Genomic DNA, 19122 nt, shown 5'->3' with positions numbered 1-19122 from the left:
TTCTGATGACGACACAATTTGGTCTTGTTTTACCAAAAATCTTACTTAATTACCTAATAAAGTATTAAGCTGAAGTACCTACATTATATTTGTTCCGTCGAAGCGTGGTGCCGTTAAACAAATGCTTGCTCCAAGGCCCCTTTGTTCTTATTGCAAACTATTCCCACAAACGAGTTAATTGTAATCAACTGCAGATCAAAAAGGTTTTCTTTAGCATTTCGACATGCCTACTATTCTTAAGTCGTTGAGAAAAGATATATTAAGTACTCAGTATCGTAATCAAATCATTTGTTATTGTAACATGTTTTTTACATCAGTATTTGTTTTCATATGATTTCTCTGATTTTAAATTCATTTTTTTTTGCATAACATTTTTGCGAACCCATAGACTTTGGCTCTTCCCCTCAGACTGCGAAAGTGATTAGACGTGTACACTCTTAAAAAATATTTTTTAAATAAAATAGTAACAAGTAAATAAGTTTAAAGTACCAGGCGCACATAAAACAAAAGTGCCTCTAGTGCAAGCAAGTGCATTAATTACGTGTACTCGTTTCAAACTGCGACCACTAAAACTTAGGACTTAATACGTTGTGGAAATATGCCGAGACATGCAAGATCGCCCTCTAGCAGTAACTTACTCCACACGCAATCGGATACAGATGTTACAAATATACCTCCAAACACATCGACAACGGCTTTTGTTTCCCAAAGAAACAAAAGGCAGCGGCAATCGAGTGATGAAGAACTAATTTCTTTTAAAGATGAGATTCGTATGATGCTTGATGAATGGAAAGAAACCCAAAACACTTTACTAAATAAACTAATGTCGGAAATTTCGGAAATAAAGAAACAGAACAATCAGATTAAGCTCTCAAATGAAGAAATCGAAAAATCACTAGATTTCCTAAACGCACAATATGAAGACATGAAAACTAAGGTCGAAGGTCTCCAGACTGAACGCAAACAATTTCTTTCCCAAATAGCTTCACTTGAGGAGAAAATAGAAGATATGCAAAAAACCTCAAAGCTGACTGCTATAGAAATGAGAAATGTGCCTATTCCTACAAAAACTGAAACAAAAAGTGATTTATGCAATATCGTGAAAAACACATGTAAAGTGCTAAATGTAAATGTTGAACAAATGACTATCAAAGATGTTTATCGCATAAATGGGAAATCAAGCAAGGGTACAATCATTGCTGAGTTCACTACAGTCGTATTGAAAAAAGATGTGATACAAGCAGCAAAACATTACAATAAGCAACACCCTAATCAACGCCTTAACTCAAACATCATAGGATTGAGTGGACCAACTACACCTATCTTTATTTCTGAAGCGCTTACAAACAAGGGACGAAGATTATTTTTCCTTGCTAGAGACTTTGCCAAGACACAAGATTTTAATTACTGCTGGACCAACAATGGAAGAGTGTATCTTCGCAAAACATCGGATTCACCACATATTGAAATTAAGACGGAGACACAATTGAGTAATCTTAAAAACCAAAAGTGACTATATCTAGTAAGTAGTTTAAATCACTGTTCATTTTTATTAAGATCAAAAATAATGGTTGTTAAGGAGGTTTATTTAAGGATTTTTATATTGATTTATTATTTCCAAATATCAAATAAGAAATATATAAGTAACGTTTCCAACATTTATTGTAAAATAATGTGTCAATACAATTGGGTTTTACTATCTTTAATCAAAAGTAAAAATAATTGCCGTCCACGTAAAGTCATTAAAAATATTATAATAAATTCGATTCTTTAAGCAAAGCTAACTTATTAAATAACATTGATAAAATAAATGCAGGTACATCCTTTTTAAGCTGCCCCGAGGCTTGCAAAACACTTCTAAATTCTAACAAAATAAAAACCAACGATTGCCTAAAAATTTTGATACAAAATATTAGAAGTATCACCAAAAATATCTCAGAATTTGAAGTTTTCCTGGCTCGTATAGATATTCCGTGTGACTTATATATTCTAACCGAAACTTGGAATTCTAAAACTATAAATTTTCCATGCTTATTAAATTACAGCACTCACTACACTAAAAATAATTACAACCAAAACGATGGTGTCGTAGCCTACATAAGACATGGTTTAAGCTGTTCTGTCGAGGAAATAATGTTATCTGACGCTACTTGCTTAGTTATCAAAATACAGAATGACGCTATTGTTATAGGGATTTACAGATCACCTTCACATAAAAAACTTGAAAATTTCATAGCTTCACTGGACAGATTATTAACTACCTACAGACAATATAGTAATATAATATTAACGGGTGACATTAATATTGATATTAAACTAAATAATGAAGATGCAAGCGCCACAGACTATCTAAATATGCTAGCAGTTCATGGCTTATTACCAGGTCACACTTTCCCCACTCGAGCTAAAAATTGTATAGATCATGTTATGATTAAATCAAAAAACCCAGCCTTCACAAATGTTTTCGAAGCCCCTGTTACAGATCATTCTCCCGTTCTGACGTGTATTCCCTTAAAACAAGATCCCATCAAATTATCTGTTAGAACTTATAAAAGAGTAAATTATGATGGAATAATTATTGATCTCAAATCTCAAAATTATACTGAAATTTTAAAATCCCGAGATTCATATTGGGCTGCGGATCAACTTGTTAATATTTTAAGAACTTCTATTTTAAATAATACGCTAAATCTTATAACACCTAGGAAAATATACTGCATAAAACCATGGATCACACCTGGTTTAGTTCGTTGTATCAAAAATCGTGATCGAATGCACTTAAGGTGTAAAAATGACCCAAATAATATAATACTTAATATAACATATAATAAATATAAAAATTACTGTAATGATTTACTAAAACGATTAAAGCGAAATTATGAAAGGAATGAACTACATAAATATTCTAAAAATCCAAAAAAGACGTGGGAAATTATTGATAAGGTCCTGAACAAAAATAAAGGTAAAACAAACTCGACAGATTTACTAAAAATAGAAAGTACACCTCAAAAATCTGTAGACACAGTAAATAAATATTTCACTAGTGTGGCCGTAAATTTAGCAAATAAAATTCCAAAATATAACAACACGATTACCTACCAATATGAAGACACAATAACACCAGCTAGTTCTATGGTAATGCTTGGAACATCTGAGTCGGAAGTTGAATCTATTTTAATGAATTTAAAGTCTGATAGTGCTGTAGGGTGGGACGGAATCTCTACCAAAGTATTAAAAATGGCCAAAGCTATTCTTATTCCTGCTATAACGCACATCGCCAATTTATGCATCGAAACTGGAACTTTTCCCAATGTGTTTAAAACATCAATTATTCACCCCATTTTTAAATCAGGTAATAAGGATTGTGTTAATAATTATCGTCCGATTTCGGTGTTACCTGCTTTATCAAAAATTATAGAAAAGATAATGAATAAGCGTCTTTTATCTTATTTAGACAAAATAAATTTCTTCTCAAAAAATCAATACGGTTTCAGACCTGGCAGATCAACAGCCCAAGCAGTATCTAACCTCACTGACTACGTAGCTACTAATATTGACACCAAAAACAAATGTATTGGAGTATTTTTAGATTTGTCAAAAGCTTTTGACACGGTCTCTATATCAATATTGATAAATAAGATGGAGGAAATTGGCATAAGGGGTACAACACTTGATTTATTTGTTGACTATTTACGAAATCGAACTCAACGAGTCACTATAAACGGTTACACAAGTAAGGATACTCCGATAACGCATGGTGTTCCACAGGGCAGTATTTTAGGTCCAACTTTGTTTTTAATATATATCAATAATCTATGCAAATTAAAGCTTCAAAACTGCAAAATTTTCACTTTTGCTGACGACACTGCACTGATATTTAACGGAAATTCTTGGGAAGATGCTAAATCAAAAGCCGAATCGGGACTACAAACAATGGCAAACTGGCTTAATCAAAATTTACTTACACTTAATATTAGCAAGACAAAATTTATTTTATTTACAAATACCGAACGTGCACTTCCGAATGAGCAAGTATTAAAAATCCGCATTCATTCTTGTCAAAATATTAAAATAAACACTTGTGATTGTAGCTTTATAGATCGTGTAAAAACTTTAAAGTATTTAGGTGTTGTATTAGACGAAAAATTATCATGGTCCCCTCAAATAAACCAGTTGTCAGACAAAACGCGTAGACTTATTTATATTTTCAAAACTTTACGACATATAGCTGATTTTAGTCTTATAAAAACAATCTACTCTGCATTGGTGGAGTCAATTTTGTCTTACTGTATTACATCTTGGGGAGGAGCCAAAAAAACACACCTCATAAAACTAGAAAGGGCACAGCGAGCGTTATTAAAAGTTATGACATTCAAATCTTACATGCACCCAACAGTCGCCCTCTACTCCGAATGTGATGTACTAACAGTAAGACAACTATTTATTAAAAATACAATAATGTCCCAGCATCAAAAAATAGTATATAATCCTGCAACATTACTCACTCGGCGAAAATACAACGCTTGTCCTATCATTCCATACAAAACCGACTATATAAAAAAATTCCAGTGCTATCTCGGTCCTATGCTTTATAATAAAATAAATAAATTGTTAAATTTTTATCCACTCAATAAAACCAAATGTAAAGGCACACTATTATCCTGGTTAAAAACACAAAATTATGAGGAATTGGAAAAACTGTTTGTTACTCTAAAATAAATAATACTATAAATATATAAAAAATCAAAATTTTCAAATCTTTTATAAACCTTTTATTAAAGTATTAATATTTTATTTTCTACTATTTGTTAAGCTAAGTTAAAAAACAAAACATATTTTTTCATATTTACGTTTACAATTTAAATTAAAGTATTACATTTTATTCTTATGTTTAGTTCATAGTTTTTGTGGTCTAACCTATCAAATTGTAAGTTTGAAGGTAGAAATAGAAATGTCGCTGATGTTGTTTTTGTATAGAGTTTTAACTTTTACCCTCATTCACTAATTACTTTTGTAGTTTATTTTTAGAAATAAGATATAATAGTGACATCGGAAGAGTCTAGCGTTTAAGATACAGGCTCGGCCTAGTTTAAACGCTAGTGTTTACTAACCTCAATGTCAACATAAAATCATGTAAAATTAGGTATTATAGGTTAAGACTAATGTACATTTCTTGGAGTCAATAAAGATTATTATTATTATTATTATTATTATTATTATTATAGACCAACCATAGATAACCTTCTAAATATAAATTGCATTGTTTTATGTTTTAAGTTAGTTTTGTAGAAAACTTACGTATGTTTTCAAGTTTTTATCGCATGTACGAGTATAAGCGGAAGAAAGATGCAGGAATAACGAAATAAGCGGCAACTAACGATAGTAGGGATCGGGGAATTATAACACAGATGTCGTAGTGGCTCCGGCGTTGAATGAGTGAGCACCTGTTGCGCCGGTGGCCACTCGACCGACGACAACGCCCCGTTATGTCATTCCATTCCAATGGACGCCCGTCCCATACTCTCACGCGTTGCCATCAATCTCCCATGCCTGTGAGAAATTTTATATAAACGATGCTTTTTCTTGATGAGTGTCCATTTGTATAATAGTATACCTTTGATTGTTTTCTAATATAATTTCCTTATTATTTTTTTTTACAAGAATAATGTTCGTTGTAATTTTGCGTTCTCATGGTCCCTTTAGCCGCAGGAATGACGTATCACTTTGTGTACACTAAAGAATGTGAAAAATACTTTTATATACTGAATAGTTTCTAACCTATTACTCATAGTAATCAATACATGTGTTGTCAGTTGTAATTTTATCAGTTTCTACTTAGTCCCTATCGTCGTGTATAGTGATTTATATAGTCACAAGTACCTATTTTGTATCGCGGATAAAAGGTGCTTTACCCGTCTTTTTTCCGCACCATTGAGTTAGTGAATAAAGAATAGGTTCTGATTTTTACCTATGGAGCTAATGATATTTTGATACGCTTAAGGCAAGATATAATGTTATACTTAACGTATATTTTTTCGACGTTTTTATATTATTCATTAAAATATGTATTTTAGAGTAAAACGTAATTATCTTTAGTAAAATAACTTTAAGGTTTTTTTATTCCCTTATAGATAATTGATTCGTGATTTATATATTATATACGAACAATAACAGCAGTATAAAAGACATTTTAAAAATTAATGTAGTTACGGATTAAACGCAAACTTTAAATTTGTCTTGTACAATACATAAGTATAGGTATATAAATAATTTATAAATATCTTTGAAAGGTATCATTGTAATATTATAAATAGGTAATGGTTTTTTCTTTCATAGTGACTCGTCGTTCGTGAGTGAATAGATCTATTATGAAGTTGCTATGTTTAAAATAAATGGTGTAAATTGACGACTAACTTAGCCACAGGCGAATAGTTCGACCGGTGAATGCTTTTATCACCTTAGTTAAAAACCTCTGGGTTAAATCTTAATTAAGAGCACAAAGGATGGGTAGTAATATATAGTATGACACAACTTAGATTAAGCATCGGCAAATTCAATAAAACCGATTACTGCCGATTTATACCACGCTATTCGTCGCTATAGATTCTCTCGTCAGTGACGTGTGAAATGACGAATATATTAGGTCATATTATATTACAAGTTATAACGTTTGTATAAAGATTATAATCACAACAGAAATAAATATTGATAATATGGCATAGCGTAATTAATTCGGATGTGATAGGTTTTACGTATTTTGCCGATGCTGCACCTAAGTTGTGTCGTACTATACAAGGCTATAATACAATCAATAAACTTTTAATTATTCCTGTCGCGATCGTCGATCGACGTCGTCGTCCGCCGTCACCGGAACTCAGTTACACATGAACGACTCCTTCTCCTTTAATAGATGCTATCGGCATAGGAACACGCACGATGTGCCGCCAAATGCCAGTACTCGATACCGCAAAATAATTTATTAATGAAATATTATAATTGCGCCTATTTCCGAAGCAATAAAATACATCTAGACTGTTTAGGAATAACTGATTAATCGGAAATCAATGTTTTACATATTTATACCAACAGTTAATAAATCAATTATTGTTTTTACTTTCGGTATCTCTAGCAGCGAGACTAATACGAGTTTTAGTAATTATCATATTGGTAAAATAATAAACTGTGCTATGCATACTCCTACTTTTTGTAACCTCTGTTTCTTTTCTGTACCTTAGGGTTGATACCTCTATTTTAGTGACAAGGCCGTTTCTAGGGACTCTTTCTTGAATGTGATTTATGTTTGTGGTTATTAGAGTACAAAATAGAGTATTTTGATTTGTTTTGATTTGAAAAATAATAAGAAATACTATTGGATAGATAAAAATCTCTTATTAAATGTTGACAAAACGGTAGTGGCATTACTCTATAAGTATAACCGATTTACCTAATATGAATCATTGTATCAAGTCTTAAATAGTGACGCACATCCTTTTTTTCTGTGCTTTATTAACCATACAATATTTGAGTAACTACGGTTTAACATTGTGAATTATAAACCACAAGCCTCGATATTGTTTTAAATTTATTATTATACTATAATATTTATGTTTTATTCGTTTTCCTGATTAATAAATTAACCTATTGGTTTCTGTCGGCAACTTTTGATTTACCAAAACATATTAAGTGGTTATTTTTAAAACAATACATATATTACGTCTTCTACGTTCACTTGAAATACTTATGAAAGAATATAATTCTCACAAACATCTTTCGTTATAACTAAGTTTTGCCAGTTCGCTTACATACGATATAAATTATAGAGAATTATTTGATCCATTCTATGAAATTTATAAAAGTACAAGTTTGTTAACTTCAAGCAATCGTCGTTTACTATGTCACAGTAAAAACAATTGTCCTGATCTGGTCGAACAAACCATATTAGGCACTCGTCAGAAGCATTTCAGATCGCCTCTATTATTCATCGTTCCGCGATCAGTTACAAAAAAAATGTTACACCTGCAATAAGCATTTGCCTGTTGTTAATATCTTTACCTTGATCCGAACCTCTTTTTATAGTAAATTATGGGAAAACACCTTCCAATTCTGATTCTTATTAAGAAAATTTATTTTAAGAATAATAACTTTGTTTTCCTTGTGCTTTTATGCTTGCGTTTTTTAACTATTTTTAAAAACTTAATTTATTTAGTAAGAAATATTTAAGTATCCAGTATAAACATATCTTCAAATAATATCTATATCTATTTATACGTTTTTTGCCCACAAAAAAGAAAGTAAAAAATATTTTTTACGTGTAGCTTTTGCATGTAAAGGTTTAATTTGTTATGTCACTTCTTTGTTTATACTTAGTAGGTATCGATCATAATTTATATTTCAATAAGTGATTTTATCCTCAACTTAATTGAACGTACGATAAAGCCCCTTTACTTTGACATTATTAATTATTAATTGATTTATTTTTGTTTTATAAAACCTTCTCTTTACACTTCCCAGTTCATTTTCTTTAATAATTATGATGTTTTTAATTATAAATATGTTGAATAAAAATACAAAAGAGTACATAGGTAGCGCAGCTAAAGATACAATTGTATATATCGAGCCAAGTTCCGCTATCGCTCTTGAAATAGTTGATTTGTCCCGTTAACATTAGGTAAGTACTATAAGTACCGCAACTTTATTTAATCGATTAATATCGAAAATATTGAATCATTTTAAAACTCTGTAATCGAATAAATCTGCGTTCACTCTACAAGGTTTAAATAACCGGATCGATCTTGATTACTTTATTTTGTATGACAGTAATATAAGTTCTTTATATACAAAGTTCGAGGCCATACACATTAATTTTAAAATATAACTACACCGTTAATAATTAAAATATAAAGAAAATTTTATATTTTCGTAAAAAAATAGCAAAAAATTTGAATGTGATTACTTGGTTAGCCGTCCTCATCTGCTGGTTAATAAAAGTTTACGGATAAAGACAATCGGGTATGAAGTATCATTTCTCAAGAGAGAAACTGGCGTATAGGCATTGTTAGCAGCCTACTTTCCGTACAAACCAGCGAACGACACGAGACGTGAAAGTGAATGGCGCAAGCAAGTTCATACGAACGCACGGACGCGCTTTACGCCCGATTTGTTCTGCACACGCGAACTTGTATATTTGATCACAAATTCGAGCATGACGTAATTATGATTACTTCACACGAAATTCTCTAGTGTATTTTGATGTCTACTCGAGATTAAAAGATGCAACCCTAACGACTTTGTATTACGGCAGAAATATATAATAAGGCGAAAAGATTTAATCTACGTAATAAGAAATGTTTACTTTGATTATCGCTATTCGTTGAAATTATATATTATTCTTTAATTCATTAAAATATTTTTAAGTATCTACTTATTTTATAAGTATGAGATATTGATATTTAATACACTAAATATGGTTCTATTTTTGAATGGAAAACTAGCATATTGGTCAATTGTCTTTTTACACGGCACTGTCTCATTTACAATGTTAATAAAAGATTCAAGCGATTTTGATTGGACGAGAATTGGACAAGCGTGACGACGCATGCAAAATGCTAGCCATTTTGCTGCTTGAAAAATAAAAGCCCATTATTTGGTTTACAGGGCGCGGGCGCGCTTAAATAGAGCAGGAGACAAACAAAGAGCGTAAATAGTTAATTCAACATTTAAACAATCATCATTTTCCCCTCAAAGATTAGGTATTTAAAGATATTTAAAACAATTGCAAACATGTGTTATGAAAGTCTTTATAAACTCATATTATTAATTCGTTTTTTGTAAGTCCCTTAAAATTTAAATTACGACTAATTTAATGCGTTCTATTTCCATATTAAATCATGTCATGAAAGGAATTGCGTATTTTATTTAGTATATATATTTTTTTATTTTATTAGATATATTTTTTCTATCATTTGGAAGCGGACAGTTCAATAGGTGATTGGTCACCACTGCCCATATATATTGGCTTTACCTGTTTCAAGCTAATTTTTTTGATAATATATTTACTATACACATTTTTTATAACCTCTTTTATATTAAATTAAAATAAATTAAAAGAATGATAGATTTTGTAAATTTATATTTATTCGGTATTAAAATTTTAGTTTTGAAAATGTTGACAACCAAACAAAGCATTTCAAAGTGCCCCGTCCATTTTTACTTTAACAGTATTTTCAATGTTATTTTTACAATGTTGTTGTTGTAAAATTTTCATTCCAGATAAAGCACTAAAATAAATGGTATTTTCATAATTTATGTTTATTAAATATATATTTGTCCATGAAGTTGTCTTTAAATGTTTCTGAACAAAAAGAACAAAATCTGTTCTCACTATTTTTGTGAAGATGTCAAGGTTTAACTTATTGTTGGAGACAATGTAAATAGGATTCTGTGTATCCAACTCAGGTGGCCTTTGCAGTATTATGTCATAGTCAATACTTTACACACAATTAGAGACATCAATTCATAGAACCTTGTGCTTCATAATGTACTAAATACCTATCGTTTTGCACGAGCATGGTAACAACGATTTGGTTGGTCCTACGTATAATTTTATAGGAGAGCAATAAAAGTTTGAAAAAAGATATATAAGAAAAGTCTCGATTGACTTTGGCGGGGTGCAGAGAATTTCATTTCAACATCAAATGATTATCGAATTTGTCATCGCAAAAATCATCGACGAGTATATGCTAATAAGATATTAAGCTAAATAAATATGTTAACTTGTATAAAGTATAATGTTTGTTTACACCTTTTTAACTGGTTTAAATGTAAACATACACAAATATTTTTAAATTTTGATCATTGTCATAGTATCCAGTTTTTTAATAGTTAATAGGTATATGTTGTTGTTAAAATGAAATCAGTTTCAATAAAGATCAAACGCAGACTTGACAGATTATTATTTTTTATTTAATTTCATTAAATTTATGCTAGTTTAACGAGGCTATAGCTTTTTTTGTTTTATACATCTGAAAACCTATCTTAAATATCTGATAATACAATATTAATATATATAACTAGGAGTTAGGCATCACCTCGTTATCAGACATGATGATGTTCATAATATAAGTCCAGTCGTTCACGTTCGTAAAATCTTTCATTATAATTTTGGGCGAACCAAGTTGCTCAAGGAAGCACCACTGACGCGTACGTTACGTACTCTCAATGTGATAGCAGACAGAGTGGATTTGTTTTGTTGCAGTATGAGTGAACTCATAATAATTGCTGCTTGGAATATATCATATACAATTTAATATTATATTATAAAATGGATAGATAGATAGATATTTTAAATTTGTTTTGTTTTTTTAAAGTGCTGTAATATCGAATTGGGACACAATCCTGTAATGATATTTTTACAGTGTGGCATAATAAATTGTTTTTTTTTTATTTTACATCCCTTATTTCGCTGTCATGTGTTCTATGATATACTGATGTGTCCAGTATTCTAGAATAAAAACAATAATCCTAATTAAAGTTTTTGATACTTCGATATATACGTTAAAGCATATGATTTTTTAAGCTTATTTTTAATAATGTGTGTGCTAAAATCAAATAAATAATAATAGGTAATTTTTTGATTAAAATAAGTTTATTAAATGTTGTACGTATACATTATTATGACATTGACGTATACTTTATTATAACATATTATGGCATTGTTACGATATGTTACATTTTTACGATAAAACATTCGTTTTATTGTGTGATTTAATATTGAACGCCATAAAAAGCCTAAGCGATAAATGAGCTTGGGTATTAATTTTGTTAATATTTTGTACAATATGACACAAAATACGTAAACTTCAATGGCTATCGTTGGGTTAACCTTGAAATATGCGTAAAATATATACAATAGAAATATGTAGGTGATACAAAGGCCTACAACAAACTCACAGATAACGCGTGTTTATATTCTAAGGTACAATAATAAAAGCTATTACCATCTATTACAAATTAGTTAAATATATAATAAATAATGAATTATGATTCTTACTTAAATATATGTTGTCTTTTACACTATAAAATTCGTATAAAAAGAAAATCTTTTCACGACAAAAGACCCAGACCAATTCATTCATATTTCGCATGACATTATTACATAGTATAAAACAAAGTCGCTTTTTCTGTCCCTATTACATAGTATGCTTAAATCATTAAAACTACGCAATGGATTTAGATGCGGTCTTTTCCTTAATAGATAGAGTGAATCGAGTAAAGCTTTTTGTATACAATACATGGACAATATAGTAAAGAAGCGCTGATAATTTTAGAAGTTTCTATTGTGATGTCTTATCATTGCATTGCCAGTACTTTATTATATGAAGCTGAGAATAAACAAACCTTATAAAATGAATATAACTTTTTAATATTTTCTAGCTAAGCGTACTTCTCATTTTTATTTTTAATAAATCCGTCGCAATTGTTAGTTGTTACATATAATTAATAGATTTATTTTTAAAATATATTTGTGTCTCATCTTTAAATATATAAGACTGTAATCATGAATTCCACGAAGAAGATTTAAATAATTTATAAAAAACTTTTATAGAGCTGTTCACTCACGAAGGTTATTCCCTCCACGTTAAATTATTAACGGTGTACATTAGTATGAGTGAGTGACACTTCTGCTTACAATATGTCTTAGTTGCGTGAGAAGACTATGATTTAAAACGAGACAGAATTACTAATTACACTATATTCTTATTATATTATAGTAATGCACGCCAATAATGTGATTAAATTAATCTGTACGGTACGGTGTATACATATACCATAAACACACCGAGAAAAGGAAACCTCCTTTTTTGCGGTAATGTTATGGTGCACCAGGCGGTTCGAACTCCGCCCCCGAGATTGGTGTCAAAATGAATGGTGTAGTACGTCCTAAAATTAATTATTATTAAAAAAGTAGATTCTGTACATAGACGTAATTTTCGCAAATATGGATAAATGATTGAAATAAATTAAACTATATTATTGTTTGTGTCGCATACATTCTTTTCATATAATTTCTCTGTTCTCATTTGCCTTCAAAGGTATCGTGTAAAGATGAGAAATCTAATCCACGAATCTAACGAACGTTAGCAAGCGACTTTCTTTTGTAAACGATCAGTTACTTTGCAGGAGAAAATTCCCTTAACTCGATAAATATAAGTTGTAAGGCCAAATGCAGTAATTAATTATTAAAGACATGAAGAAGTGAAGTAAATTGCTTTAACCACGAATACTATCAGCGAGCACAATGCGCGTGACATCATTCCTAACGTGTAAATGTGCAGTTAGAACGTTGACTTTAAGCACAGCTATTTTTACAAATACGGATATCACATACGGTGCTTCTTAATAACAATTTCATATTGAACATAATATGATATGGGATATCAGGAATAAATATTGTGATCGTATGTTATACAACAATTCATTACACGACAAAATTTAGCTCACAGTTACTTGACCTCGTACTTGTAACCTTCGCCTTTGTCGCTGGGTAAAATTTAACGGAAATTGCAGTTGTTGCGTGAAAGGCATTTTCAGTTTAAACATTGTTTAATAATATGATAGATTATAAATGAGATATAAAAAGTTTTTCATCGTAATTATATTAAAATAGTAGATGTTCATGAATTTAAAATTTTAGTAAAAAAACGGTAACAAGTAATCCTCTTTAAAATTGATAGTTTGCTCAAGTTGCTTTTTTATATAAGTAAATTAGTTATATTATTTTATCATCCAATTTAGTATTTTTCTTGAATACTATATGATAATAATAAACATGCATTATGTAAAAACATTTTATTAGATAGTTATTAGTTAAAATGACAAGCAATGTGTAAATTAACAAAAAGACGCGTCGTTTCGCACTACCGTGAATTTCCATTCGCGTTTGATTTCGCTATAACGTTCTGCGCGCTCGATCTGCCTTTTGCTTTTTATAATTATAGAGCACAAGTATAGAGGCTTGTAAACAAGAAAAAATATTATTTATAATTGCACGCAAGCAAATCTGGATATATAATGACGAAGGTACTACTGCTACATCGTACTTAAAAAAATACTTTTATGCTTCTAAACTAATTTACTCGCCTTTTTTAAGTCATATTTTAATTATTTATTGTTCAATGAATTCTGTTAAAATAACCGACGCTAACCTAGTCACTATGTATACTATTATATATATTATACTATTCTGTCAACTTCATTCAAGCACACTAAAGATCGTAAAATTGTTTTAACTGACTGATGAGGAGATGGTATCTGAAATATACATAAGTATATTTATTTACATGGTATCCATTTTATAATGTATCATTTTTTGTTACAGGGACAATGTATATAGAAACCCTACCGCTCGTGGTTTGGACGCTCCTACTAACAACGACACATGTAAGTACTTTAGATATAGAAAATATTTTATAATATTTATTGATGGTGTGTATTGTCCTGGAAACTTTTATACATTTGCACATTTATGTTAGAGGCTCTTGACCGATGTCATTGACTTGCAGATGTGTGAATACATTAAGGTTTATGTAAATTGTTAATAACATCAACTATTTTATTTCACTTATTTACAGGTAGCGACGCAAAACCAGTATGGAATAGGCTTAGGAATAAAACGAGAAGTATTTTTCTTAAATTTAGAAGACGGCTACTTTGGTTGCCAAGTAAACGAATCGACACAAATATTACAATTATATGAATTATCAAAATTATGCGACGGTGTGCCAGATTGCTATAAGGCATCCGACGAACTTAGAACAGAATTAAAATGCTCAGGTTAGTGCGTTTCTTTAAACTTCTCGACAAATTGTTAATGCAATGCAGACAAATATTTAGAGGCATAGTTTTTAGATCGATAATATTAGTTATGATAACAGGATAAGCTTATAACTTTTGGCTTTGCCTTCGATAAGTGCTATCAATAAACTTAAGGTTTAAATTTATTTATAGATGATTGTACCAAAGACGACGGAGCGCGCTGTATAAACGGTGCCTGCCTAAACGGTGTTTGCCACTGTAACGATGGGTTCGGCGGATGTAACTGCCAAGAACTTGGTATAAATTTATAGTTTTCTATTTATTACTTTAGTTAAATTAATTATTTTTCAATTATACTTAATTGTATCTTCATTTTATCAATTTTTAGACGTAAACGAATGCAAAGACAGGCCGTGTGACGTTTTCGCTCACTGTACAAACACCGTTGGTAGTTTTCAATGTTCCTGCTTCCCGGGTTATATTGGCGATGGTTTCACATGTAAAGGTACAAACTACATGTATTTTTAAATAATAAGCTTTAATAAATAGTTTATGTGGAGTGTTATAATGTTTTATTAGCGATACATAATTTATATATTTTTTATTGCTAGACATTAATGAATGTGAAGACCCTGCAATCTCTGCGCGATGTGTAAAAAATGCTGAATGCTGTAACCTACCTGCTCATTTCATTTGCAAGTGTAATCGAGGTTTCGAAGGCGACGGAGAGGAAGAATGTCGAGGTATAATTAAGTAACTAGTTTTATTAATTTAAATTTATATTATTATCACTTACACTTATATTTATACATTTTACAGATATTGACGAGTGTCAGCGACCCGGAGCTTGCGGTGTTAATGCAATTTGCCAAAACTATCCAGGAAATTATACCTGCGCATGTAAAGCAGGGTATACAGGAAATCCTTTCGATGGAGTAAGTTTACGGAAACGTGCACAATAAAAAATATAATAAATAAATCGTATAATTTATCCTATTTTGAATTGAATGAAATTAATCATCACATTTCACGAAAAGATAATAATTGGATTTTAAATTAACATGGTTATTAACATGGTAAATGGTAAAACATGGTAAATATCCCGAAATTAATAACTTTAATAAGATAATAATTGTATTATGTATAACAGTGTGTGGACGTGGATGAATGTGGCAACATCGACGCATGCGGCGATGGTGCAATATGCCGCAATGTGGATGGCGGTTACGAGTGCAGCTGTCCACCCGGTCGTGAGGGTGACCCACGTGTTTCCTGTCTCGATCATGATCAATGTGCACGAGCTCCCTGCGGTCGAGACGCGCTCTGCGAGAACCTGCCTGGCGCTCATCGCTGCTCCTGCCCACCAGGTTTTGAAGGAAATCCTGACGTACAGTGTACCGGTAAGGTTCTTAGACGACACGCCAGTAGGTCTGACCGATCTAATTTCTTGACTATATGGACTAACGCTTATTGTACTTCTAATCTTTTCTCGGAGCGAACCGAGTACTACCGTAATAGACGCGCGGTAGCCTCACGCTTATACTAATCTAACCGATCACACCATTGATACAACAATACCTGTGACAACTAATAATTTTCAGCCTGATAAAATGGAGTGTCATTGAGTTCTGGTGGCTTGATAATTTCCCGACGTACGACAGAGGAAATGTGTTACTCGTTTTAGGATTTCATAGTATCGAAAATTTTACATGCGGATCTGGATCTTTGATTCTTTTGAGAACTTTCTTCTTTTCTATCGTTACATACTTCCTGTGTGCTTGTATTTTCTCCTTCGAAGTAGCTGGTGTACCTACTGCGTGCGTATAAAATCTACAATGTTTGTTAGATGGGCTATATAATAAGAAATGAGTTATTTGTTATACCAGACGTAGACGAATGTAAGAGTAGCAAGCCCGTATGCGGCGAACACGCCGTGTGCACCAATACTGTCGGCAGCTTCGTGTGCACATGCAAACCCGAGTACACAGGAGATGCGCGAGTAGCCGGTGGTTGCCATGACGTTAATGAGTGTGAAACTTTGGAACATCCTTGTGGCTTGCACGCAATATGTGAGAACACCAATCCAGGATATAATTGTCTCTGTCCTCAAGGATTTAGAGCAAAACCTGATCCTCAAATTGCATGTGAACAGGTATAAAGAAAAAAATGTTATTGTGTTTTTTTATTTATTATTTAAACCATTTAATTGCTGTATCAATTTTCAGGTGGACGTGAATACCTTGTGCAAATCAAATTTTGACTGCACTAATAATGCAGAATGTATAGAAAATCAATGTTTTTGTAAAAATGGTTTTGATGCTAAGGGATCAGTTTGTGTCGACACCAATGAATGCAATAATAATACTAAATGTGGAGGAAATGCAATGTGCATTAATACATTGGGTAGTTATAAATGTGAATGTAATGTTGGTTTCATCGGGTCTCCACCTACAGTCCCTTGTCGGGCACCCTGTGATGATGTCCAATGCGGAGAACATTCTTATTGCAAGCCAGATGGTACTGAAGCCTTCTGTGTGTGCGAAGAAGGCTGGACATTTGACCCTAATGATATAGCTGCTGGTTGTATAGATATCAATGAATGCGATACTTCTCTTGGGTTGACAGGACGATGTGGAGTTAATGCCCGATGCTCCAATACTTTAGGAAATTTCATTTGCACCTGCCCAGAAGGTTATACTGGTGATGCCTATAAGGAATGTTTAGATGTTAACGAATGCTTATCAGAAAATATATGTGGTTTAGGAGCAAATTGTATTAATCATGAAGGCTCTTTCTCATGTGAATGTCCTGAGGGTACCATAGCAGATCCCGAGCCCACTGTAAGATGCTCGGAAATTCTCACGTGTATGTCAGATAAAGATTGTCCTGGGAATGCTGTTTGTGACTCGAAAAAGAAATGTTTATGTCCAGAACCAAATGTCGGAAATGAATGTAGACGTAAGTGATCAATAATATTTTCTTTTATGGAATATTTTTGTTACTTATTTTTACTAATCTTTTGTATTTTTTATAGATCCATGTGAAACTGTCCAGTGCGGAAGCAATTCAGAATGTCTTCTGAGCAATTATGAAGCTCAATGTTCATGTCAGACTGGATTTACAGGAAATCCTTTATCACCTATTGGTTGTCAAGATATTAATGAATGTGAAGTTAGCCCTTGTGCAATAGGAGCTGTGTGCATAAATTTCCCGGGTCATTTTCAATGCGAGTGTCCAGGTAACTTTAGTGGAGACCCTTACTTGGACGGATGTATTGTTAACAAGATACCTAGCAAATGTAGTCATATAAATCCATGTCCACCCGGCGAACAATGCATTATGCATGAGGGAGAAAACGTTTGCATATGTACCCAAGGATTTTCTCGTAGTGCAGAAACAGGAGAATGCGAAGATATTAACGAGTGCACGCAACTTGGAAGAACGCCATGTGGCTTAAATGCTGTGTGTAAAAATTTGCCAGGTAGCTACGAATGTAAATGTCCTTCTGAATATAGTGGAAATCCATACAAACTTTGTGAAATTTGTGACGACATAAGTTGTCAATGCCAACCCCCTTACCAAATTGTGGATGGAAAATGTGTCTTATCTGGTTGTTCAACTGATAAAAAATGTGGCAAGGGAGCTGAATGTATCATCATTGCGGACGGAGTTAGTTACTGTGCTTGTCCTGCTGGATATTCTCAAAGCGTTGATGGTTCATGTGAAGATATTAATGAATGCACTTTTGGTCAACCAGTGTGTGGCTTTGGGGCAGAATGTATAAACACCGTTGGATCTTATTTATGTAAATGCCCACCAGGTTATGGTAAAGATTCAATATCAGGCCACTGCAGTCTAAACCAGAAACGTTGTATTAGCGACTCAGATTGTTTTGCTAATGAAAAATGTATTCAACCAGGAAACTGTATATGTCCTCCTCCATTTTATTTGGATGTAACGGATGGGCAAAAATGTAAAAGCCCATGTGAAAGATTCGTTTGTGGGATTAATGCCAAATGTACTCCTAGCGATCCCCCAAAATGTATGTGCATGTCTGGCTTCGAAGGAGATCCCTATACTGGTTGCACGAATAGAAATGAGTGTGACAGTGCCCCTTGTGCATACGGTGCTATTTGTCACGATGAAAAAGGTGGATACAAATGTAGTTGTCCACAAAATATGGCTGGAGATCCGTACAAACTGGGATGTAAGTTATTACTTAAATTTTTGATACCTATTACATTAAATATGAAAAGACATTTGCTTCTTGTTTATGGAGTAAGGATGATAATTATTTATTTTTAAAAA

The 19122-nt window shown here is 32.1% G+C and overlaps 2 protein-coding genes across 4 annotated transcripts in view; both read left to right on the top strand.

Moving 5' to 3' along the window:
• The window catches only part of LOC124533418, a 100199-nt gene that overhangs the window by 5727 nt on the left and 75350 nt on the right, over positions 1-19122 (top strand). For all 3 annotated transcript variants that reach the window (XM_047108657.1, XM_047108656.1, XM_047108654.1), the window contains exons 2-11: positions 14378-14439; positions 14631-14832; positions 15007-15111; positions 15203-15319; positions 15426-15557; positions 15634-15749; positions 15965-16214; positions 16701-16966; positions 17040-17772; positions 17849-19021. In XM_047108657.1, coding sequence (XP_046964613.1) covers positions 14383-14439; positions 14631-14832; positions 15007-15111; positions 15203-15319; positions 15426-15557; positions 15634-15749; positions 15965-16214; positions 16701-16966; positions 17040-17772; positions 17849-19021 — 3151 coding nt within the window. In that variant the 5' untranslated portion in view covers positions 14378-14382. The remainder of the gene's footprint in view (positions 1-14377; positions 14440-14630; positions 14833-15006; positions 15112-15202; positions 15320-15425; positions 15558-15633; positions 15750-15964; positions 16215-16700; positions 16967-17039; positions 17773-17848; positions 19022-19122) is intronic.
• Positions 599-1513, top strand: LOC124533390. The gene has a single exon (XM_047108620.1). The coding sequence runs from the start codon at positions 599-601 to the stop codon at positions 1511-1513; it is 915 nt and encodes a 304-aa protein (XP_046964576.1).

This window comes from Vanessa cardui, chromosome 11 (genome assembly GCF_905220365.1).
Source record: "Vanessa cardui chromosome 11, ilVanCard2.1, whole genome shotgun sequence".
In the NCBI taxonomy this organism is placed as follows: Eukaryota; Metazoa; Arthropoda; class Insecta; order Lepidoptera; family Nymphalidae; genus Vanessa; species Vanessa cardui.
Note: the sequence above shows the minus strand (reverse complement) of the source record. Positions and strands in the feature narration are given on the sequence as shown.